Genomic DNA, 25578 nt, shown 5'->3' on the forward strand with positions numbered 1-25578 from the left:
AAAGGAGGTAGGGTTAGGGGTTTAAAGACCTGGGTCCTGTTTTCCAGCCCTGTTGGACTTTTTGCGTAGCAAGTCTGTACACAAAGTCAACAGAGAGAAAAAGAACTGGCCATAATCATTGTGTTATTATATGATATTATTGCTTGTCTTCTCAAACCTCCCTCTGTTGGATAGGAACCAGAAGAACCCCAAATCAATTAAAAACAAACAAAAACCAAAAATCAATGAGAAACCACTTCCCTGGGTTCAATCTAAATCAGCTGATGCCATCCCATGTTCTGTAGTTGCTGCAAGATTAATATGCACTTGCAGAACTTTCTTCCCTGCTGAAACCGCCTGTAATTTCCATAACATTTTGGCTTCCATAGAAAAGGTGGCTCCAAACTGGATGGAGGTCTCTTGCACCCCAGCAACCAATGCTAATGAAGAGAACCTTGTTTTTCTTCATCTGGATTGTCTGTGTTCTGATTTTGCTGAGGTTATTTGTGGTGGTGGTGGTTCATTTGTTCCTTCTTTCTGCCCCTCCTCCTTCCTTCTACTGAAGGAATGAAAAATACCTATCAGATTTGTGATGCTTCCTTCAGGCCCACTCTAACTCTTAGCAGTCACAGAAAAAAACTTCAATTATATTTGACAAAGTTTGGATGAGGTCCATCATTTTACTCATTTCCAAGGTAGACATTCTGCTGGGGAAATAGCATTCTCTTGGCAGTAGAGTAAGCTGTTGTCCTGTTACAGTCCCCTTGTTTCACTTAACCATTGTCATACTACCGTCAGCACCCGCTATGGCATGATAAAGAGTACCAGGGTGCAAAAACGCAGGAAGAACGTGATATTACTGCATTCTGTAGAGTGATACCAACGAGTGGCAATAGGAAAACAGGTCCCGGTCCTTCTGTTAGATAGCGGTCACTGTGCGAGTGTAGAACATTTTTTATTTCTCGTCAGTATGTATGGAGTTGCAATAAATCCATTTTCATTATAAGCACAGTTGGATGTGTTAGTATAATATGTTCATTTGTCATTCTGAAAATGAGAGGTACATCTATTCTAGACTTCTATATTTCCTTTCTTTTTAGCACTACTGACAGGAACATTTTCACCTGAATTATCAGAACACTGTGGTGCATTCAGAGGCTCCTGAGAAGGAAGTTTGCTTGTTTTGATTGACATTAACTAGTCAATATTCCATATTGACCAGCATCTTGAGTGCAGCACTTAAGTTGAGAGCACTCTTGCATATTTGGAAAGAGTTTGTCATCTGGCCCAGTGATTATGTTTTAATATGTTTAAAGGCATAAGAGCAATACAGTACTGTCACCATTAGCCAACTTGTTTGCAGGGTTGTGTTTCATACACATCTTAAACAGAAAAACTGCCTTTTTCTGGCAGCAAAATACTGTATTTGTCACTGACCTTTTATTGCAGTATCAGGAGTGCTAGTGTAGGCCAGGATGGTTTATTAGTTTGGTCAGAGGCCTTATGACATTCAAAAGAAAACATTCGCTTCTTACTTTCATCAGTTGGTATTTCATGGAACTACAGCAGGAGGTAATAGCATCCCCATTCAGTTCCACAGGAGGCACATCTGAAACAAAAACTAAGTACCAATCCAATTCCAAGTGGATGGGCAGACAACCATCCTGGAAAGGTCATCGCTATAGATAATCTTCACTGTTACTCCTCTAAGGCCAAGCTCTGAGACTGATTTATCCAAATACTTCTAAAGGCAAAGCCTTCAAGTAAGTGCTTTTATTTTTTAAACACTCGCTCTGTGCAATACAACTACCATTTTGTGCCCATTGTGTGGGTGAGACAGTATGATTCTTTGCCATTTAGACATTTTCTCTAGCGAAACTAATACATGAAATACATCTCTAAAGTGATGAAATCCTCTAGATTCTGTATTTCACAGCCTTCTTATAACAAACCTAATCTTTTATTTTTATAGTCTCTTGACCATCTTGTGCAGTATTGGCTTCCATAGTTTTCTTTTATGAGCAAATACAAATTAGGCTAAATTTTGTGGGATGTTTTTTACTTTTTTGTTTGTTTGGTTAATTTTTTGCATGTAGGCAGAGGAGGATACTTATTTTCCTATTGTTTTGTAGATCACTTGTAGTCACACAGCATGTTCCATGGTCTACAGGATGAGAAATTCTACACTAGGTTTTCTTAACTCTGTATATATACCTCTGAGCCTAGCATTAGTCACCTTATTTTTTAATTTAAAATAAAGCAATAATAATGATATTAGTACAACAATGCTACATTAATTTTTAAACTGCACAGCAGACTTAAATTATTACCCAATGTATGTAGGTCACTTAGTGTTTTTCTCTTACAATGGGTTAAATAGAGTTTAAATTGAACTAATCTCTCTTCTTGGCATTTTTAGACCGAATATTAACTTGGGTCAAAAATAATCAGATTGTTATTTTGAGAAAAGAATATGATAATTCAGTACCTTTTCCTTCAGGCTATGAAAGAGTGCATATAATACTATTCCCAGGGAATACAGCTTGCAGTGACCTTGGTAAGTAATTGATGACACCTCACATAAGCACCTACTCTTCCTCTATATGATGTTGCAGGATCATATTTGCAAAAAATGCCCAAGTGAGCTGGAGCCATGAGCATTAATAAATGCTATTGTGGCTTCAAAAGAGGAGTGAAACACTGCAAAATATGTCATCCTTAAGTGAGCAGAAGATCTTGAAAAAGATTCTGCACAATGGGCATTTTCCATCTTGAAACTTTTTTAAAGCTGGTTTTGAGTTAGAGTTTAAATATAAATATGGGAAAGCAAAGGTTTACCCACAAAGACTAAACTTACTATTTCGTTCAGAGAAACATACAGTCATGCAAGATTGCATGATGCCTATATTCTAAACAAATGTATTTAACCTTATGCATTAAAAATATATATTAAAAAAAAAAGTCATAATGACTACCTTGAATGTAAGGATTTCATGAGAAAAAGGGACTAGTTACATTTATTTATGGGATTTGCCTGTGTCAGAAGGAAGATGTGATGGGATTTATGCGTAATGTTGTCCAACCCATATCTATTTGCTTCTCCAATCTTTTAAACTCTCTAAACTGTGACTTGGATTAAAATCTTATTCCTTGGCAAGTAACATCATCAACGAAAGAGTGATGTTCTTTTGTCTTGCTGTATATTTATTTTTTTATCAGGAGATGATATATAAGTGTTTGAGGAAATACATTTTTGTTAACCTGTAGTAAGCTAACTATACTCGTATTCCTTCCACTCTACTGGTAAGTGAAGACTCCACACTTCACTTATGCTGTGAATTGTCTGATAAACTGTATATGACAATATTTTTGTATTGTTTTGAATAGCTAACCCACATTGTTAAGAGAGTTGGAAAAGAATATCTTATCCTTTTCTTATGCCAAGTGAATTGTAACCAGGGTTCTGTGCATTTCCACTAGAGTATTTAGCCAGGATGATTATAGAAAGTGTTTGAAAATAGAATGTTAGCCACAGCCAGCATGAATGTTTTGTAAAAACATGTTCTTCTTCATAACCAGGAAACTACATTCATTCTATCGTGTGCCAGTTTTTTGTGGTTGTTTTTTTTTGTTGTTGTTTTTTATCTTTTCAGAGAGAGGCTTGACTGTTTAAATCATCTCACTCCTCTAGGTTTTGATGGAGATCAAATTCCTAGGTACTTAGTCAACCTGTTGCCAGCTTACATTTTTTTTGTTTGGTTTTGTTTCTGCTTTTTTTTTTTTCTTGAGAGGAAGAAGAATTACCTTCCTGACTCCTGGCATGCAATTTGAGTTTGAATATTTCATTTCTGTAAGACACTGTAGGTAAAATCATGAAATTCTTCAGATACTAATTTTAGGAATATTACTGGGTAAAGCAAAGATAATGTTGGCAGCATGTAGAGCAAATTCAACAGGTCTCTGCATCCTTGATTTTCTGGATATATTCATTATTTCTCATCCTCTTAGGTAAAAGGTTCAGTGGGTAATGGGAAAAATAGGAGACAGTGATTAAAATCCCCTTTGTGATTTTAAGAACATGAATTGCATAATTCACTGTATTCTTCTACTGAGAAGAAGCAGGAGCCTGTGTTTTGTGGAATTCAAGACCAAAATTTTATATTGTATTGCAGCTAAGCCATTTTTCATGTGCAGCAGTAGCAAAAGAGATGGATCTGTTTGATCTAGAATGATGAAATGTGCTGTGAATATTGACATTTATCTATCCATACTGAATATCATCTGAATTTGTATAAAGTGACAGGGTAATTGGTTAATAAGCATACTAAAACATTTATATTACATTTAGCAGTGACATGGAGTTATGCATGGCTACCAGCATTTGCTAATTTTACAGGGAAGAGTAGCATCTTTAATAAGCTGAGTTTTAGTCACATTTTTCATTTTCTTCAAAGCTGTCAACGGTGCCCTAAAAATAATTGAGAGATGGTCGATCATACAGTAATACAGACAGCTTCTTCTCCACCACCAAGACTACATGTATCTTCAATATCAGGGTTCAGCAACACTTCAACAGCCACAGATATTTCACTTAATTTTCGCATGGTTGTGTTAGAAAATTTGTATTTTAGAGTGTTTACATTACTTATAAAGTTTATGTACTTGGTTTCATTTTAATTTATCTGTTGACTATCACAGGTGTATGCGGGCTGTACAAATTAGGTGTTTTACTTATAATTTTAGTCAATTTGAGGCAATATTTGTAAAAAAAAAAAAAAAAAGTAATAGATTTTCCTAAACCAGTTGGTATAATTCATTTCCAAGTAATACACTCAGAAAGTGTAGCTAGGCAGACAGCCCTCGTGACTTCAAGAAGGGTTTGCATGTGCAACAGTGCCTGCTTTTTTCACCTGTTGGTTTAATTAAAAAAAAAAAAATGATTTCTTTGTACCAGCCAGGGTGTCTTTTTTTCTTATAATCTGTTTTTTTGTTGTTGGTGGTGTTTTTTTACATATTTAGGATCTAAATGTATAATTTGTTATCAGGAGGTGCTAAGGTACAGCCCTTTTTATAGAATAACTTTTCATGTTACATCAGCTTTGAACCTTACTTGGGTCGGAAATGATGACTTGTGTCACGTGGAAAACAATTTCTTTGCCAAAAGTTTGAAATTCTGAAAAGATCAGCTTGCAGAAGGAAAAAAATAGCAAGAGCACTCAATTTCGTTTTTTATTTCAGTGCCCAAAAGAACCTCGGTTTCCCTTTAAGTTCTATAAATGTAATTATTCATTTGAGACTCAACTCATTGCTTACAAAAAAAAATATGTAATTGCTGTCTTGCTAATGCAATGTATCAGCACTGTGTCTTGTCCCACTGGCTGGTGAATCACAGATTGGGCTGATAAGCTGCATTGAGCAGGTTCAACTCCCAGAGAGGCAATTAACAATGGCAGGATGCTGCAAGTTCAGGAAATGCAGTCTTGGCTGTAGGGCAGCATTGGTAAGGAGGGCATTTGTCTGAGGTTCATACCCAGTGTATGAGGCTTGACTGTTCTGCCTGGCACTGTCGGCAGATGTCTACATCACTTGTGGTGGTTGGGGCTCCAAAATGTGCTGTACGTCTTCAGTAAAACTGCTTCTTTGTCATCCTATCCTTAAAAACCTTTATCTTGGTATTCTTTTCAAAACTAAAGGGGAAAAATAAGCAGAAATATCAGAATAGATAGCTTGGGACAATGGTCACAAGCTGTGGCTTGAGAGGTTTAGACAGAACATTAAAAATCTTCACTATGATGTTAGAGCAGCACTCAGCTTACTGAGAGAGGTGGTGGAGTCTTCCTCCCTGGAGAATTTCTAAATTCAACTGGGAAAAAAGTCACAGGTAACCACATCTGACTTGGTATAGACGTGCTAATAGTCCTCAAAGATGTGAGTTGAAGTGAATGATCCCATTGGATCCCTCATGTCCGAATTTGTAGGATTCAGCCAATATAAACATCAGGGGCTATTTAACTGTAAGGTTTTAACTAGTAAATGATAAATTAAGCAATACCAAAATAGGTTGACACAACATTTGCAGAGGATAAGAGTGTTAACTCAGGCCTCTGAGCAAGTTAATGCACCAATAAATGGCACGTGCTATGTTTTTATGAAGGAAAAGAGTCTAATGGCTTTCTTCCCTTGGATTGTTCCTTTCCTGTTGGCTTTGGAAAGGCCATTAATGGAGCATATTACTTATCTGGTACAAATAGCCTCTCTTGACCACTTAGTCTGCTCCGATCTTTTTATGACAAACCTATTTCCTTTAGATTGTATAAATTTGATTTTAGGCTCTTTTTTCACTGTCTTCTTTCTGACTTGTATCTGTTTATGGGCACAGAAAAGTGACTTCATAGTTCTAAAGATGAAGATCTTCATTCTAAAACTCTCCAGAATTACAGGTTGTTTTGGCTGATGTATCAGTAAACTTCTTTGAATTGTCTCCTTTACCAGCTTGAATTGGGTGTCATTCTGTTGGTCAAAAAAATCAACCCCTAAGTAAAATTAAAATGGAAAAGAAAAACAAGAGACTTCCAAGGTCTATTTCATATCCTACAATCATTGTAAATACAAGTTCACTGGGATTAAGATTTGTGTATTGTGCCTTCAGGGATAAAATGTCTTTGGAATATATTTAAATTTGGTGAAGACCTTTTATCATGGAGGTTTTGAAAATTAAGTTATAGTTCTTCTGCTCTAAGTTTAATTCAGTATTAAAACTGTCAAGTAGTTGCAACAGTAATTATATTTCATGGGCTATCTAGACAGACTTGTTGCCGCTATACTTGTTGATTTTTCCACTAGATGGCATTATGCATTAACTGCAAGTTAATTTATAAACTTCCCTATAATTGAACGTGCTAAAGACTTTAAAAACAAGAAACGATCTATAGTGCTTACTCCTATCCTATGCAAGAGGGAAAGAACTGTGGCTTAAAAATCACTTGACCTACTTCTACCTAAGAGTAAGCCAATCCATCCTTAATGCATCAAATATGGATTTGCTCAAAGCAATAAAGGAAGTCAGCCATGGCAACAATATCTGATCCTGTGTGCTATGCACTTTTTAGAATAACACTCTTCCAACCTTTTCTGCATTGAACATTTGAAGAGTGACTTCAGTGCTGCAAATTGCTTCCTTTCTGGCTACATGGCTTCAGCTGAAGTAATAGGAAGAATCCTAAGTAAAGGCAGAAGATTGCTTTTAAATAAAAAGCCTTATAAGAGACTTTTTTTTCTATTTAGTAGGTAATTCAGGCAAACTTATCAGAATAATTTATCACTGCAAGTGTAAATATAGGTAACCTGTTGTTGCCTCCACCTAGGTAAAATGAACTATTAATGACCCCTTACCCTGCACAATTGTATGGTGCTCAAGAGCAAGGTTTCTAAAACACAAGGTCCTAACTAGTGAAGCACCGTCTGCTGTGGAGCAAAGGTCTAACACCTTCAAAAGAAGATTTTTGCTTTAATCTTAAAATTTGTGGTGATTAGGCAAGGAGCAAGCAGCATTCCCAGCAGCAAGAAGAAGGCAAGGGCAAGGATTTGGTGTGTGAGGGGCAAGGAAGCAGCACTAGTGGTGCAGGGAAGGAAGAGAGAGGAAATGAAGCAGGCAGGTAGCAAAACCAGTGGTGGAGGAAAAAAGGAACCATGGTGGTGAAGAATGTGGTGACAAGAATGCCCAAATTTTTCATGCCAAGCTTACTAATTTTTTATGTGTGTTAGTGTGTGTAGGCACATGGGTATTAGTTTTAAATCCATGTTATGGGGGAAAAGAAAGTGTAGATAGGTGGTCCTTTGGTTTTAACTTGTCTTCCATAACTAGTGATGGGATTCTCAAAAGAGTGCTTATCAAATTGCTGGTCAGATATGTATTGTCTAGGGTGCACTTCTCTGTATTCTGTATTCTGAGATTATTTATATCTTGATTCTTTATGTAGAATATGAGAGACTCCAGGATGGAAATGGGCAGGTGATTTAATTGTGATGGTGCATCAGTTACTGTCTGTGAAATCTTAAATAATATGTAAAAAAGGGTCTAGAATACAAGCTGAGATGAACCAGTTTAATTGGCCTGGGCCAAAAATGGAAAACATCCAAGGCCAAGAAAACCCTAAATATTAGCTTTGTATTAAACAGGTCTCTTAAATTTTCCAGGTAGTCAAGCACAGAATAGGAAATTATTTTTTTTAACTTTTTTTTATTTTTAACAACTTGTGCTTAAGGTTGTCTCTGAATTGGGCTTCTGTGAAGAGGACCTACCAATGCCTGTTGTAAAAAAAAATCAGAATAATTGCCCTAAATTCAGACTGTTAAACTATTTCTGTTTTCTACTCAAAGCTTTATTTTACTTGTGGTAGCCCTTGAGCTTTAATAAAATATAGTTTTAATTGCCATATGCAGTGCATGGTGTAGGTAATGCAATTTATGATTCTTTGCCTTAGCAGTGTTTATAGTTTGTACTTGCCCGTGATGGTCAATGTGATTCAACGCTTCAGTGACAGTGATGTAAAACATATGTCATGGTACCTGCTTTCTACCACACTGTTATTAAGCCTTTGGAAGCTCAGGTCGGCAGGCTGGGCATCAGGAGGTTTTGTATAGGCATCCATCTTTTTCCCAGCACTAACCTCTTCTTCCTTCATCCTCCAGCTCGTGTTGCAGAGGCCAGGGTCTGCTGACAGATACACTGCTGCATGATGGAGACTGTAGCACAAGTGAATGCTGCTGGTAGCGTCTGTCATCTGCTGTCATACCAAGGTAGGGGGCCATTTATTTATTTCAACTGGTTCAGGCTCACTCTCTGCTCTTCTGAGATACATTTACATGGGGGCTTGGCTCTTCTACAGTTCTCTGCTATGAAGAGAGGGAGGCACCACCAGCTAGCAGGGAGGAGTGCAATCCAGCTCAAGCCCTCCAATTCCCCGCTGTTGGAGCAGAGATGTTAAAGGATCGCCTTCCTCTAAAGGCAGAGACACAAGGACACCAGCAGTGCAGGGAGCGGACAAGGCTAGTATAGTAGGTCTCAGAAATGCCATGGTACTAATGCTGCCTAATTTTGGTTTGCTTGCTTTTGCATACATTTGGAATCGCCATAGCATCCTGCAAAAGTATCTGTACTTTTAGTCAGTGACCAACAGCCAGGCTGTGAAAAAGGAAAGAAAAGGCAGGCTAGCTCCCTGGTAAATAGGTGAGCCCCTTTGAAAATGGCAGTATGCACAAAATACAGTAATACAGCTGAGAATGAAAAATATATGTTTGATTTTGAGTGAACTGCAGAGAATCACGGAAAAGCAGACTAACTTAAGAAGTAATCTAACTGTATTTCAGCTATGTTGTTGAAGCACCTATAAACTGCAACTATGGATTAGAACATAGTTCCACTGAATTGGTGTAACAGTTTTCCTTTTGTCATTTGAGATGAAGAGTTTGAATGTAGGTTTTTGTTTGTTAGTAGTATCAGAAATTAGTTATTTTTAAATTTTATCATTGGTTATTGTTTATAAGCACACATATTTTGTTACTAGGATCTGAAACTTGAGAGCTTCACAAATAGTATCAAATCTTATTACTAATAAGCAGATTTTCATATGAAAAAGATTAGTGCAAGGCCTTCCTTTACTGTGTGGTAAGTGGTGAGCATTTATTGAAAATCAACATATAAAACCTTGTATTTAAAATGTATCTTCTACAATGTGATCCAAATGGTAGTGCTCCAAGCCCCTTGGGGATTTTAATGCATCCACTTGTTTAAGAACATATCACAGAGCTGAGTAAATGTGTTAGAAGAGTGAATATTTGGAAGCATGTACTTCTCTGTTCCTAAAAATGCTGTTTTACTAGAAACAAAGGAAATTTAAAACAACCATTCACCAAACAATAAATTGTATGAATGTGTATAACATTCATTACAAATTCCCAGTGCTTAGCAGCAGGAGCTCAACCCAATTGTACTTTGACATTGAAGCCTCAGCCACAAAATTAGACAGCAGCAACTTGCGTCACTTACCACAGGCAAAATCCATTTCAATCAATATTAAATAAGCGTTCTATGTATATATTGCAATCACTAGTTGGTGCTCCACTTAATGCACTACAAATTGCGACCAGTAGTATTTGGAGTGAGCTGCACAAATACTGTTCAAATTTATGATGTGTAATGCAATAATATTATAATGCAATTTTCTACTCTGGGGCACCATACTGACACGGGCAATCAGACATAATCCAAAAACTCTAAACTGCTTTTGCATTTAACTGCTGAACTCTGGGAAAAGTTTACTTCTTAGTTCTCATTTAAATCGGTCTATCTTTGCAGTGGCCCAAAACTACTTTTTGATCTGAAATCATCTCTTACTAGATCTCTTCTGAAAAGACTGGTAATAGTTTTATTGTGTTGAACAACTACTAGTATTCTGAGTTCATTGCATTGCAATAACATTAAGAACTGCTAATAGGATATTCTGTGAAGCTTTACTCAATCACAGCCTGTGGAGCAGCGTTATGGCCCCTTCTGTGTTATAGAAACGTAGTCTGACCTGTAGCATCACCTTCTGATTCAACTGTAAAATTGCTCGTCACCAGACAACAGAGCAATACTTCCATCAGTATTCGTATTATACTTGATAGAAGTAATTCTAACCATCAGATAACCCTCCACAGTGCTAGGATTCACTCAGGGTCAACACCAGTGGGAGAGTTTGAGTGTCATGACTATATTCTTATAGTCATCCGTTAACAACTGGTTGTTTTTTCCAACTGAACAGCATTTTCTGTGGTATATAGACATGAAAGTGGTAATCATCGGGCCAAATTTTTACTTTGATTGCTGATGTGACTTCTGTAGAAGAACTGAAATGAGTAAAACTGAGTGAAAGCTTCAATATTTGGAGCTTTCTTAATCTTTGGAGCTTTCTTAATCTGAATCTGATTTGGAGCTTTCTTAATCTGAATCTTTCTTAATCTTAATCTGATAATCTGAACTGTATTCTCATTCTGTTAAATAATTGTAATATTTTATGGATTTCAAAAGAAATCATTTTGAAGCATAAATCCTATTTTGGAATTATTGTGTGGGGAAAAATAAATCCTGAAACTTAAAAAGAAAAAAAATACTTGTATTTGAACTCAGCGAGTGAAAGTAGGCTCCAGAAATCCTCTATGGAGGCATTCCTCTGCTGAACGTCTTCCAGATGAATGAATAAGTGCACCTGCAGTATGAAACCCCGAACATTTACATTGTAAATGTCTGCGTAGTTAAAAAGATCTTTGCTCTGGCACTCATTGCTGTAGGTCTACAGATATCAATATTCCTGTCTCTCAGAGACTTAGTAAATGCATCGTTTAAAATCACTGAATCTGGGATTAACGATTTGCACAACACTTTCTGGAAGCCAGGCTTTCATCTTAGTCCTTTGCAGAAGATCTCCTCGGTGAGTGGGATTCCCAGCCACTCAGAAATAGTGGAATGTACAACTTCATGTTCAAGCAGACCTTGAGGACCCAGGAAGAAGCCTGTTTCTTCAGCCCAGGCTTAGTAGCAGAGGAGACATAAGCACGCTTCTGCAGTGTTCTAGAGGCAGGTGTAGGAATTTTTTGAAGTGGTAGTACAAATTCAGATACTATTTTGAATAGTTGGTTACTCGTCTGTCTTTCTGAAGCAACTAAAGCTTCGAGAAGACCATTCTTAGCCCCAAACAATGGCACAGAGAGACCTGTGAAAGGAGAGAAAGGTGGGGATGTGAGTGTCTAGCATGCAGGAAAAGAAGTTGTAAGACATCATTTGGCACCAAATATTTATTAATTTATTTATTTTAGACACCGACCTTCTAAATGATTGCATCAATCTCAGATGTTACCGTGGGTTATTAACTTGAAAATTATGTATTTAATATCAGTAGCTGTAAGCTTCAATCCATCTGTTCTTTCTGGCCCACACTACTGGTATCTGTCTGGTTGCTCTCACTGCACAAGAGTGACACTTGGCCTGATATGTTCTTAAGAAGAATCTCTTTTATTTGTTTGTGTCTAAAAATGAAAAAAAGAAAAAGAAAAAAGAAAAAAAATCTATTTTACTTGTACCGAAATTCTGGAAAATATCTAATTATATTTGGTGGAACATTTCTATGCAAGATAAATGCATGGTAAGCATAAATCGCAGAACTGCAGTTGTGGTGTATTAAGAAAATTGTATTATTTGAAGGACAGTAATATGTTTTTATTTTGATTCAGAATGCCATTTGAGTTTCAAAAAATTATCAGTTTTTAGAAACCTGAAAATAAATGAGAATTTATTAAGGCTTAACTTGCATGGCAGAGCATACAGTAGTGGCCGGGAATTTGGCACGGGACAGATTGTTTGCTTTCACCACTGTGTGATTCATGTGCTGCCAAAGGCATCAGCAACCCTGGCCACATCTACACTATAAATTTTAGTGACATCCTGTGCTGGCTGTGGCAGGTCTAATAGTCAGACCACCTGGTGAGCTCATCCTGAGCTTGTGCGACCATGAAGCTTCACCAGGCAAGTTTGATAGCTTAGATCGTGGAAGCGTCAGAGGGGCATCAGCACAGTGACATCTGAGCTAAAAAGCTCAATTTCTCTGCAAGACTGAACTGACTCAGACACAGACCGGCATTAGCTCTGATGTTTGTCTCAACAGAAGCTCTTTCAGTTGTTCATTTCCGCAGAGGGTTTTGAGTAAAATGAAAAGCCTAGTTTACTTGCCCTCAGAGTTTGGGAAATAAAGTATTTTATGATCGGCACGCCGGTACTGCTGTCATCTTGAGCTGATGCTGTGGCATCCAGACTGGAGGTGTGTGTACCTCTGCTCTTGCGTTCTGCAGACACGTCTAAAGGAACTGCAGACATCGCAGCCCAGCGAGCTAGGCAAGCCCTCGTGTGTTCAGCCAGTCCGGTCGGAGTGTTTGGTAGATGGTGTTTAAGAACAGGGAATCGTAATGCCACCCACTCTCTGGGATACAGCTTCGTAAAGGGTTTTATGGGTGTAACTGTAGCTGGACGTTTCCTCCTGGTGTATCTGTGCTATGTACACTGATGTTTTCCTAACAAAAATAACATCTGTTTTATAGTATTTTGAGATCTAAGTACAGAAACTGCTGCATAGGAACTGCATATCATTATTCCTCGTGAGAACAGAAACCCCAACCATTGCTGTTGTTCCCCACAGAAGGGAAGCCTTACCACTTCCACTAAATTCTGGGTTCCCTGGAGTCCCAGAAGACGATTTAAGTTCTGCAAGTGATCTAAAAGACACTAGTGCCATACATAAACGTCCTGAGGCAGGTGGGGCATGTCATTTTTATGTATGTTCCCTCTTAATGTATGTAGGAGGCTCCTTTTGGCTAGGAAGATGTCTGTGTCCACTTTAGTTCACTTCTCCAGCAGGTATTGTGAGTACATTCACTGACTGATTTATGTACTTTTTTTTTTTTCCCACTTTGTGTCCTGGGCCTGGCTGGGCTGGAGCTAACTTTCCACTGTGTTTTTTCCACTGCTGAACAGTGCGGGCACAGCATCAAGGCTGCCTCTCCGAAGGCCAGTAGGCTGGGCAAAAGTTTTCATAACTTTTTTGTTAAAAAGGCATTGGTCTTCGCGAGTAACTGCTACACTTATTGAGGCCCTTCTTCCCAAGATGTGCCCGAGCATCACTTCCTGGTGGGAAGTAGAGGTTTTTTTCTCTTTTAGCTTCCACACAGCCTTTTTTTTTTCCTTTCATTAAACTGCAAGGTTTGGTTTGTGTTTTGTTTTGTTTTGTGTTTTTTTTGCTTTTCCTTCCTTTTCATTTTCTCCCCGTTCCCCACCCTGCTGAGGAGGGGGAGTGATGGAGCAGCTGTGTGGGACTTCGCTGCCTATCAGTGTTAAACCACAGCACTTTGCCATCTCATCCAAATGCTCTAGGATGTAAATTCTCTGTGGGTAGCCCGAGAGTGGGTACAGGTCAGAGGCTGATACCTAACAGGTCTTTTATATGTCCACAAATGGTAGGATGTATCTTTCTGTTGCCGCAGTCATTCTGCGTGTGAAAGCTTCCATCTGGTCAGAACCTGTCAGAGCCTGTCAGAGAGCACAGTGAGTTTCAGCTCCTCTCCCTCTCTCTGGGGCAGCCTGATAAAGTTGCACGTCTTCCTGGCTGCCATTGACAGTTCCTGCACCTCTGTGTCACACTCCAGAGATTCACAACCAGATGGAGACAGATAGCAAGGGCCATGCTAAAAGCCGTCACGTTGCATTGGAGCACAAACTCAGCACAGAGACTGAGGCACTTTAGTCACTCAGCTGGTAAAAGGCAGATTGTCCAAAACATTAGTCAAGGTGTCCTGTTTTTCAAACCTATGCACTCGAAGCAGGGTACAAGGATAACTGGAGATGCTCTTTGCTTGTAGCCACTGCCAGTCTTTCTGCTGCTGATCCAATGGACCATGATGGATACAGACAGATGTGTTACTGTCACTAAGATCAAGTTGAAATGGATACAAATTTTCCCTTTGGTATGGTTTCCAAGTGATGCTTGCTGTTAAATGAAATGCAGTGTGGGAGTACACACTGTTTGCAAGCTAAGCTGTGTCTTGGGAGCAGCAACTAACAACTCCATCTTTTTTTAGAGCTGAGAAAATTAAAGCACAATTTTGAAGAAATGCTGATCTCTGCAGCCATGGTGATTTAAGAGGAGAAACTATTGGACTACTATTGTGTATCTTGGACTATCTAGACACACAAACCTCTCATGGTCCTCTCCTTCACTAGTACTTCTGCTTTCTGTGCTTAAATGGGGAATTGTCTTCCAGAGATCTCTTCTTTGAAGACAATGAACCAATACTTCTTCCTTATCTCTGCTCTTGCATGTACAAGGATGTTTCTTGCCAGCTGGCTAACACTCTAGTACTGGATCGTTTAACATACCTGTCACATTTGGGAGCAAGAGAGCAGATTTGTTGCTTGACCTGTCAGCCTGGTCGAGAACAGACTGGTTTGGATTTTGAGATGGAAATAATTGCTATTTTCAATCCCATTTTTCTGATGTGCAAAAGTGAATTATTTGCTGTCCTGCTTAATGTAGGGAATACTCTCCCAAAGCTGCTGCTTCCTACTTAACATTCAGTCTTCATTGATCTCAGGTTGCAGAGAAGCACACTAACAAGCAAACAACCAACCACGTTACAAGCAGTTGACTTCAAGAACAGGCAGGTTAACTGACCACATCAAAAGCAGACTTGCTGAATGAGTGAACAAGCGGAGAAATCCAACAGTCATTTAAAAATAAAAAAAAAAAGCCCAAACAAAATAGCAAACTCAGAGAGAGGTTGAAACAAAAAATGGACCACTTGTTTTTCAAGTTCCTTGATTCCAGGTTGAAAGATTCACGGCAAAATTTGGTTTTAAAAAATCTGCATTTTTTCTTTAGAAACACTTTAATCAAGAAATGGTTAACCAGCTTTGGCAAGAAGACACCATGTGAGTAGCTTGTGTTGAAATAATTTATATAAATTATTTTTATTAAATTATTAATTAGAAATAAATTATAGAAATAACAATACGACACAAAAGACAAGGGTATTTGGATTAAAAAAATTGTAATACTAAATTGAGTAAAGGGTGAACCATGAGATGTGGTTACACAGAAAATCTGAGGTAGCTCCAGTTAGGCTTCACTTAGGATGCAGAAGTCATTTGCCATATTAGCTAGTGCACTCCACTGGCTTTAATTAGTAAGGTAATCTCAGCTATTCTCCTCCCTGATCTTGAGCCAACTCAAGAGGCTCTGAGCACCAATATGCAGTAGCATGTGTAAATATCCTCAGAAAACCAATAATCAGAGGGAGGAAATGAAGTGCAGAACATAGATTTGGCTACGATTCAGTATTTCTGTGAAATTTTTTAAGCATCTTTTAAGAAAATGCATAGGAATGAAAAGAGAGTAGATGAGGAGGTATGACTGTTTACCGAGAGTATATTACACACTCGCTACAAATCATTTCAGAATCTAAGAGGGAGAAACGAGGAAATTCAAATCAACCTGTTTAATACATTTATTCTGATTCAATTTCATTCAGTGGTTTTCAGTTTCTAATGCTGAGCTTGTAAATGAGCTTGCATTTTAGATTCTAGGTAACATAAACCCCTTTATACTGCCAATATAAACATGCTTGCTTCCCTTTGCCCTCAGCCAGCTGTAGTTTATGCATTAACAGGGACTTTCTGCTAGAAGCCTTTGTTCTTTCACAGAGCCACTCCTCTGGGATCTAGGCTCCCTGGTTGGTTACTGTATTTAGTTCTCATGACCCGCAGCAGGTGGATCTGAAGCGCAGCCGAAGTCAATAACTGCTGAACCAGGGACAGGAAGGATAGTAGCAATTACACAGAAAATATTTTCTGAGAAAGAGTATTTCTCCTTTGATACTTCAAAAATGAAAATTGATATTCATAGCCACATTCTACCTAAGGAATGGCCTGACCTAGAAAAGGTAATAAGAGTTTAGATATTCAGTGCCTTATGTTATCAGCAACCATTGGTGCCAATGTAATTCTTGAAAAATCAGTGAATGAAAGGTTCTCTTAGAAATTCCTGTTTTCAGTAGGTTTTTGTCTGATTTGATTTTTTTGCAGATGTAAGATATCTGTATTACATTACTATGCAAAACAAGTGTCCTAGTAAGAAAACTGGGCTGTTTCCCACTCTATTTAGACTCTTGTCATTTTTTTTGTTGTTTTTTTTTTTTTGAGACCTACAATTGTCAAATGATGAGGCATAAATTCCATTTTCTTGATGAAAGTAGAGCTGTCAAGCTCCCAAATGTTATTCGCTTTTGTTTTAAATAGGAGAAATAAGCAAATGCTTGATGAGATTAATGTTACCTAAGACAAAAGTCATTCATTCACATCTTATGCCCACAGGCATGAGAGTCATTCATTTCAGTAGGTATGGGGTAACTCTAAGTATGGTTAACGGATGATTATGATTGTTTTACTAATATCTGTTATTTGTTTCAGTTACTGGGAAGGAGTTGCATATTGTATTACAAATACAAAATTTGAGTTGTCACAACACTGAAGCTATAAGTCAACTTGTCTTAACTTTGCATTTCTGCATGGTATTATTAGTAGTATTTAACAACACAAATTTATTCTTGTCAGTAGCAATTTATGACTCTGTGAAAAGCATTTGAGAATGGAAAGTGTCATTTAGGTTTTTATGTAATAATTCTACTCCTTTTCTTACTTCAGATTATCAAAAGCAATTTAGTCATCTGGTTCTGAATTAGGTTTTAGAGTTGTTGCCTGAATAATTATAATCACAACTGAATACAGAGGTGGCTGATCTAAGGAACTTGGATTCATAAGGGATCAGATCTTCAGTGCTACAAAGAGTACTGGAAAAGATCACATGGTAAAACTGTATTTATATATTGGTTATTCACACAAACAAAATTGCTTGCAATTTACAAATTTTTTCCAGAATTCCAGGATAGCTATTTTTTATAACTCATGGTAGAAAAATCAGACTAGAAATAAATGCATTGTGGCTTCTTCTCCTATTGTAACTGTGTGTTGGTAGCAGTTTGAATGAGCATTGCCTGTGTCTGCCAGTGGTATGGAACCACTTGATTTCATTGTGCCTGCCTTTGACAACAAAAGAATGCCATTGTTTCAGCCATGCTATTAGACCTCGGGCACACTAACTGACACTCTGTTTGACACTGTACATCTCTTTCACTTTAATCTTTTGAGGTTGATGGTGGCAAACTCTCAGGTAAGCATTTTGTATGCATTAGCTCCATGTTTCTGGGACTTTAAACATGACAGTCCAGTATCAGTTAGACGTTAGCCAGAGAGCAGCTGCAAATTATAAGCAGCATGTTAAAAAAAGTTGTGAGAAAAACTGTTGTTATGAACATATATGGCATTATTTCTTAATTAGTAGTGAAGAGTAACATTATTATGCAAAAAAACTCCTGGAAAGGAATACTTATTTCCTCTTTCACCTAGGAAAGGCTTTTTAAACATCTATTTAAGCTTCCTATTTGTAATTATATGAGCTCTTTGATGACAAACACATACACACAGGATAATGTAGGTGAGATGATATTTTTGTATTAAGTGGATAGGAGTTCAAATATCCAGTCTACAAAAAAAAGACTACTCTTGTTTGTTTCAGATTTTGTAGTCCTTGTCTGTGAAAGATCCCTATAAAAATTCTTTATTCTGATTTTGAATTATTTACATATTTTTGTCTATCTATAATTTAAAAGGACAGTAAGTTCATTGGGTAAAATCACCTCAAGAGTCCCTTGATGTTCATGGATGTATGTCAAAGATGAATTCATTGCTGTTAGTCCCTGAGGTCAGCTGTAGGCCAGTGTTGCATTTATTTAAATACTGATTAAAGAGGCTAATACAATTTTTTAAAAGTTAATTTCCACCTGCTAGTTTTTGTTTCCTCTTTTCTAAAGTTTGAGCATGTCAAAGGTTTGTTAATAGACCCAGAATAGAAAACAACCCTCAGAATTCCCTAGAGCCCTCTGAAAATTCAAGACATTAACATGGCCTTCTACATCTCATGCACGGAAGACCAATTAGGCAATCCTAGCATGCACATGTAGTGTTAAACTTCTTTCTTTTTTTCCGTCTTATAAATGGTGATTCTTGAATCTATGACTAGAACATTCTATTATCAAGATAATTATTAAGAGCTTAGGAACCCATAATAAGTACAAAAATGCATATAAATTAATGAAATCCTTCAGTAAGGACTATCAATGCATCCAGTTAATAACTAATGGGTAAAAAGAAGATTAGAAGTTCAAAAACAGACCAGTGAGTTTCTCTCCCTGAGCACCTTTAAGGTATTCATTTTTTGCACAGCTTCTAACTGCAATTAGCATGGAGCTAGAAAAAACTAAAGTTCTCATTAGATGTCATATGTTTTTCCTTAATTGTAAGTGTCTTATGTGTATAAATATATATATAAAATAAAATTTTGAATTTAAATAAAATTTACCTAGCTACATAGCTAAAAGTAAATAATTGACTAAAATATTCTTAGCCGTGGAAATTACCATCTCTGATTGACTGAAGTCAGGAGGCTTGGCTCTACACGCCTACCAAGGGAAAGCTGACAGAGGCATTTCGTAATGATGTGTTATCACAGGAAATTCAGGATTGTATTCAAATTGTTTACACTTCAGTGAAAGAAATCCCTGTTTTTACTCTGTTTCCTTTTAAACATTTCGTAATAGAAAAAAAGGAATTTTGAGCATTGTTTTCAGTCTACTATGTTATTTTGAGATTTCTAATCTGATAAGTTATGAAAATGCAATCAGCTTTTTTTATGTTATGTTTTGGTGTGTTTTTGTTTTTTTGTGTGTGTGTATAAACAGTTTTGAATCTCTCTAAAAGAATCAATGAGCATCTAAGCTTCTCCTTTAAGCTTCTCTTGGCTGTTTAAATATTAATAGAGAGAGACTGACCTTCAGTACTGCTGATGAATCATGAAAGCTGAAAAGTGGAATCGATACATCTTTGTGCTAATGATTAACTGATTACAATTTGTTAGAATTGGAAGATTGTCAGCTCAATTTTCATATTGCCACGTGCTTGATTCAATTTTTGCTGTGTTAAAATACTATTCCCATTAGAACCTCAATATATATTATGCAACTTTAAGCACTTTGAAATCAGTTTTCAGGCTTATTTTAAAATGTTGTTGAACTTGGAGCTAAAAGTTCAGATTTACAAACACCATTAGTACAGTCTGGTTAAACTTTGGCATTTTTGTTGAAGTTTGGGGCTACTTGTAGGCTCAATGCTGAGTATATGCTTCAGTATTTCTCCTCAATAAGGTACTGCTGGGTTGTAAGAACGAAATTTTGATTATTATTGCAGAGTGCTAACTAGTTACTGGCTTTTTCTTCTTTCTTTTGCAGAGATATGGATATGGTGGATGGGTACAGCTGGATCATCACTGCAAGGTGTGGGCTGTTCCGTTGGTTTTGTGTTGTCGTTAGGAATAAAAAATCCTGTGAAATCCATTAAGAAGCAAAGTGGCAATAAGATTAGAAAAATATGTATCAAAGACTCAGCCAGAGGTCTATCTTTTCTGAAGTAATATCACTCAAAGTCCAAATATACCTCAGCAGAACTTTTTGCTGAAGATGTGAAACTCACTATAGTCATTTCACATACTCTTGTATAAGCCATTTTCCATTATCCTTTTTTTTTCGTCATAATATCATCTAAACACTTGGAATGGATAGCTCTTAGGAATTGTTTTCAATAAGACAAGTCAGCCTAAAGCAGATAACATATTGACTGCTTTTAACTAAAAGAATTCTTCTGTATGAGAAGCAAAACCAAAAGGAACTGGTATTTTAATAAAGGTTAACTAAGTCATGAAAATATCTTCAAAGGGAAGGAGTAACTTCTGTAATGTTATGACAAGGAGAACGAACAGCGGTTTCAGTATCCAAGAACAGTAGAAAAAATACATAGATTTGGGGATCGTTACATGCAAAAGTAGGAGCCTGAGGTTTCTTGGCAAGTAGAAGGCAGACAGTCTGATTATACTTCATCCTTCACCCACTCCATTAGCTTCACAAAGGCACTTCTAAGCTATATAAATAGAACAGGAACATGTCTCCACATGCTATGAGTCTGTGCTAATGGTCTATCTGCATTCAGAATCCATTCTTCTTGTAGTGAATTTAGCAAAATACGTGTATTTACTTTGATGGAGATCAGAACTGTGTTTTTAAAGGCTTGATTCTGATCTCACTCACAGTAGAGCAAATTGGAAGGAATTTCAGTGACATCCACAGTGACACAGCAATGTAAAACTTCTGAAAGCAAGATCAAAATGTTGCAGTATATCTTTTGGTAAGAGCATTAAAAAATAGTAGAGTAAGTGATTTATTTTTTTTTTTTTTTACACGAAGGCATAATGACCTAAGACAGGCAAGGCTGATAATGCAAAGTAACACTCTTTATACATTACTATATAGGTTAACTGTACCAGCTCGTTTTAAAGATGTTCCCTCTATTACTGTATAATTGCTTTGGCAGTCAGATATCCCTGTGTATCTCAAACGCTGTCATGGGAAGCCAGCTTCCTCCTGTGACCTGTCAGCTCCCTGCTTCTAGGAATCTTTCAGAGAGCCCGTCACTGCAAATGTCATTGACCTCTGGAAGCAGGAAGATTAGAAAGATGGTATAAGAAAGAGGTCTCAGGAGACCCCAGTTCACTTCCAACCCCACTTCATACGTACCTGTCCTAACTTGAGAAACGCCATCTGTAACTGCCTACCACAGGAATGTTGTGAGTTGCACAGATGCTGAAGGGATAAAGACAATGCAAGGTATTAGCAGGATAATTAAGGAAAAGATATGAAGGTAACAGAAGATGGGTAGGTAAGAGCAGAAAGAACAGTTTGGGTATAGTAAGCTGTAAGACAGAAAATACAAAGTTAGTAGCATGAGGAGCTCAACAGAGTGTCAACATATGACCCACATAAATCGTGTGAAGACTGCAAATAACTGGCTAAATCCAGTTGTATACTGTGTTAATTTCAGTGGAACTAGACATTCCACTAGTCACTTTGCAAAATCATACTTCTTTGTGATTCTATACGTATACACACAGTAACTTTTTTTAAAAAAGCTGGTAAGATGGATATGATAGTGCCTATTTATTGCAACCTAATGATACATGCTGCTGTCATGCTATAACATGCAAGGCTGTGCTGCAAGGCTATGACATGCAAGGCTGTGCTGTCAAGTTCCTAACAATTATTTCTGAAAGAGGGCTACAGAATAGGAAGGCTGGGACTAAGAATGAAGAGGAAACAGATATTATGCTGAAATTTCAGATATGAGTCTAAGCAGGCATGGAAGGAGAGAACAAGCCACCTGCTGAACCAAAGTGTGGATGGCACAGCTGCTGAGATTCTGGTAGGTGCAGGAAGGGGAGACTTGGAGACATTTTTAGCAGCTTAACTGTTTTTATAGGCCTGATGCTAACACTCCCTGCTAAAAATAGTTCGCAAAGGAACTTTGTGGCAAGTTAATAGCCTGATACGCTCTGCAGAGAATTCTGTCTAGCCTACTTCTGTCTGAAAATGTTGCAAGAAAAAAAATCATGGCAAAAGAAAATCCTGTTCAGATCTGTTTGGCTGGGGAAGTTAACTCTTGAGATTTTTAAAAAAGGTAAAACTTCAGATACCATTCTATGAAGAAGCATCAGGGTCAAACTGGAAGAAAATAATTACATGCATTTTTAAAGAAGTGCAATTCAGGGTGTAACTGAGTAGTTTAGCAATGCAGTAATTTAAATGCAGATTGCTGAACCAAATCAGCCTCCTAGACTTCATTCTTAAATATCTCTCTCTTAATTTCCACATAAATTAATGAAAGTCTTAAATATTAGATAATATTAAGAATAGAGCAGAATAGGTGATAGAATTCTTCAATTGTTCCTTTAGAAAATTGTGTTAACCTGCCAAATGAAGATCTAATGTCTTTTCTGAAATTTTCATAAAAGCATCCATTGCTTTGGAACCTGAAAAATTTCTGTCATCCCTGTTTCATTCTCATTTCTGCAAAAAAATCTCACCAGTTGAGGTGTCTGAGTAATTTCTTGTTTAAAAAATATCAGGTGCAGATTAGTGACAGTGTCTAGAGACAATAGCAGTATGACTGAATTTCCAGTTACAGTGTTGCTGGGGTAGATCTTTCAATTCTGACAGACATGAGCATGAATTCAGATGATGATGTTTTGCTTTCCTGCATAATCAAGTCTGTTGTTCCTCACACACAATGCTGTGAGTTTAGCCTTGACCTGGAGCATGTTTTCGTTCACAAAGAATCAGTTAATGCACATGAAAATAGGAAGCTGTTCAATGAAGTCTTCAATGAGAACAACACATGGCTTATTAGAAACCTTTCTTATTTTGCAAACCCTGCTACAGCATGCAGAAAACCACTGTTCATCTCAGCATTTATGTATAAGCACTGTCAAGGTTGCAGGTGAAATTACAATTTTCACTGCTTTCAGTGGTAGCAGAAGGAAATATATATAGAGAGAGAGCAGTTATATATATATATATATATATATGAGCAGTTCAGCTGCTGTGCCTTAGCTGTGTCTGAGTGAAGAATTAAAATTTGCCTGTGTTCACAGAAATGCTCCCAGCAGTAAACCAATAAAGGCCACACAATCTATTTGTATGTGGTACAATGCTCAGTTCTACTCTGTTTTCTCTGCTCACACCCTGAATATTTTTCCATTTATTAGGCAATCTGCTGCAATGGGCTGATCTTTTTTTAATGTACCGGAGTATATGGCTAGAGTAAAACTTTTTGTCAGGTTGGAAAATCAATTTTACAAGAACCTGAAGTATTTTACCAGAGCATCAGGACTATGTGGTTATTACTGACTGTAATATTTCAAGTAATTTTCACAAACTGTGTTACAGCTATCAAGTACCTTGACAGTTTGCCAAGGCAGCACATTTAGATTTGTTGAGGAGAGCTGTAAAATATTCATTAGGGCAGGGTATTTGTGAATGATGCTTGAAGTTAATAACAAATTCAAGGTTAAGAAGTCTGACTTCCCTGAAGGAGGTGATAGAAACCCAGCTCTTCTCTGAATAGTGAAATTTGGTAGGTTATTTCTGTTTTAATGTAATAGCAGGGAATATTCTGATTTATCAGATTTTTATTTAGCAACATAGACAGGTGTCTTGAGGATCCTAAATAAAATGATTTTGTGGGGAAAAATAAAGTGGCCTTTAGAGAGAGAGAGAGAATTCCCTTTCCAGAAGCGTCAGAAGACTGCCCTACACTTAGCTTGTGTTTACTGTGAAGGTGAAAGAATAACTGCTGTGCTTTCTCACAACTTATCTGGTTTTCAATTTTCAACTGCAAATTCAGTGTCCCTTCTGTCCAGTACATTTCCTGCATGACCATGCTCACCTATTCCGTATCCTCAGATCCAAGATGGGGATCTTCTGACTTCAGCTATTTCCACTTACACCCAAAATAGCTACAAGCAACCAAATAACTCTCAGGCCTTGCAACTATTGGTGAATTATAGCTGATCAGTTACTGCTAAGCCACCAGAAATACTGTCTGGTCTGTCTTTACAAGATCATAGAAGCACGGTTATGTACAACTCTGACAAACGTTTTCCTTTGCTTAACATGACATCGTTGTCCTACTCGTCATCTTTGGGCAGTTGACATATCAACCAAAAAATAAGTTTGAAAAAGGAAGTTTCAATGTTCACAGTAAAAGGAACACTATTAAATTTCCTGATCTTGATAATATTTTGAACTTTGTAAGTTTGGGAGTTGGTGGTGGAGGAATGGGGAAGGTGTTACAGTAATTCAGGTCATGGTTTATACTGTGTTCAGCTTTGTGCTTTGGTTGGGTTTTTGTTTGTTTGCTTGCTTTTTCCAAATACAGTTTTTCAGTAATTGTGTTCCTAAGGAGAAAATGTAATCTGAAGACAACGTAATTGGTCTGCTTTGGTCTCAGTATGACTGGTGATCTGAAACAACTGGCTGGAATTTAAGAGAGTTGCACAATTATTTCTGTAGTTACTGGAACCATTTTATGGTGTTGATTTTAAAAGAACACACGCATACCCAAGGGGAAAATTTAGCACAGATTTAATTAGAGTGTTATCTGGAGGTCAGCATTTGATTTGGAGATAAACTTTGGTTAAGACAGCTTGTATCTTTTCCAAACATATGGAGTGATATGCACTGCAATATAAAGGGATTTTTTTTTCATTTTAAAGAATTAATTCATGTCATCTGAACTATAAGTGACTATTTTAATAGTCTTTTATTAATTACTGTTTTAAAATAGTCTGATTTAAAAATACCTGCTGAATAAAAATAAAAGAACAAAAATCTGTCTCTGAATTTCTGTAAAGCACAATATACTCAAGTCACTATATAAATTATCATGTGCTACTTTGTCACATTTATAATATATGAAAATGTCATTTTACAGGGACAGGCAAGGATGATGAAGGATGGAAAGGTTTTTAGAGTTATTCAAGAGAACTGCTGGGATCCAGAAGTACGGATTAAGGAGATGGACCTCTCAGGTACCTCTGTTAAGGAACTGAAATGATTGTGTCTCATTCAGAAGAACAACGTCTCTGTTAGTGCATCTGAAAGTGGTTAATAACCATATCAAAATCAAAAGGTTTAGCAAACCACTTCCTTAACTTAAATCTACTAAAAGTCACTGAAAACTGTTACGTTTTATATTCAGACTCAAATGGGACATGTTCCAATAAATTTTCTCATCTTCAGTAGCAATTCATTCCCCAGATGGACTCATTGGTTTCACTGGGATTGTTAGTGCAGTAAGGAACTAGTAGTTGACATAAATAAGGATGGCAGAATTTGGACTTGAAAAGACATTCCAGGTATACAAGTGATGCACAAAAAAGAGGACAGCCCCCCACCCACCCACCCACCCCTTTTTTCCCAACTGTTAAGAGTCTGCTTTTCTTGTAGGTTTTTTTTATA

The 25578-nt window shown here is 37.2% G+C and overlaps 1 protein-coding gene across 9 annotated transcripts in view; it reads left to right on the forward strand.

Moving 5' to 3' along the window:
* Nucleotides 1–25578, forward strand: part of ACMSD (aminocarboxymuconate semialdehyde decarboxylase) — a 48458-nt gene that overhangs the window by 3585 nt on the left and 19295 nt on the right. For 2 of the 9 annotated variants that reach the window (XM_080600768.1, XM_080600767.1), the window contains 4 exons: nucleotides 3633–3695; nucleotides 8671–8778; nucleotides 19963–20007; nucleotides 25052–25148. In XM_080600768.1, the coding sequence (XP_080456894.1) occupies nucleotides 8740–8778; nucleotides 19963–20007; nucleotides 25052–25148 (181 nt within the window). In that variant the 5' untranslated portion in view covers nucleotides 3633–3695; nucleotides 8671–8739. Of the gene's footprint in view, nucleotides 1–1571; nucleotides 1743–2479; nucleotides 2537–2630; nucleotides 3696–8670; nucleotides 8779–15309; nucleotides 16504–16550; nucleotides 17427–19962; nucleotides 20008–25051; nucleotides 25149–25578 lie in introns of those variants that run through there. The other 7 variants (XM_080600765.1, XM_080600766.1, XM_080600763.1 and 4 more) reach the window with 7 other exon arrangements.

Source organism: Anser brachyrhynchus (genome assembly GCF_964034855.1).
Source record: "Anser brachyrhynchus genome assembly, chromosome: 7".
NCBI classification, from domain to species: domain Eukaryota; kingdom Metazoa; phylum Chordata; class Aves; order Anseriformes; family Anatidae; genus Anser; species Anser brachyrhynchus.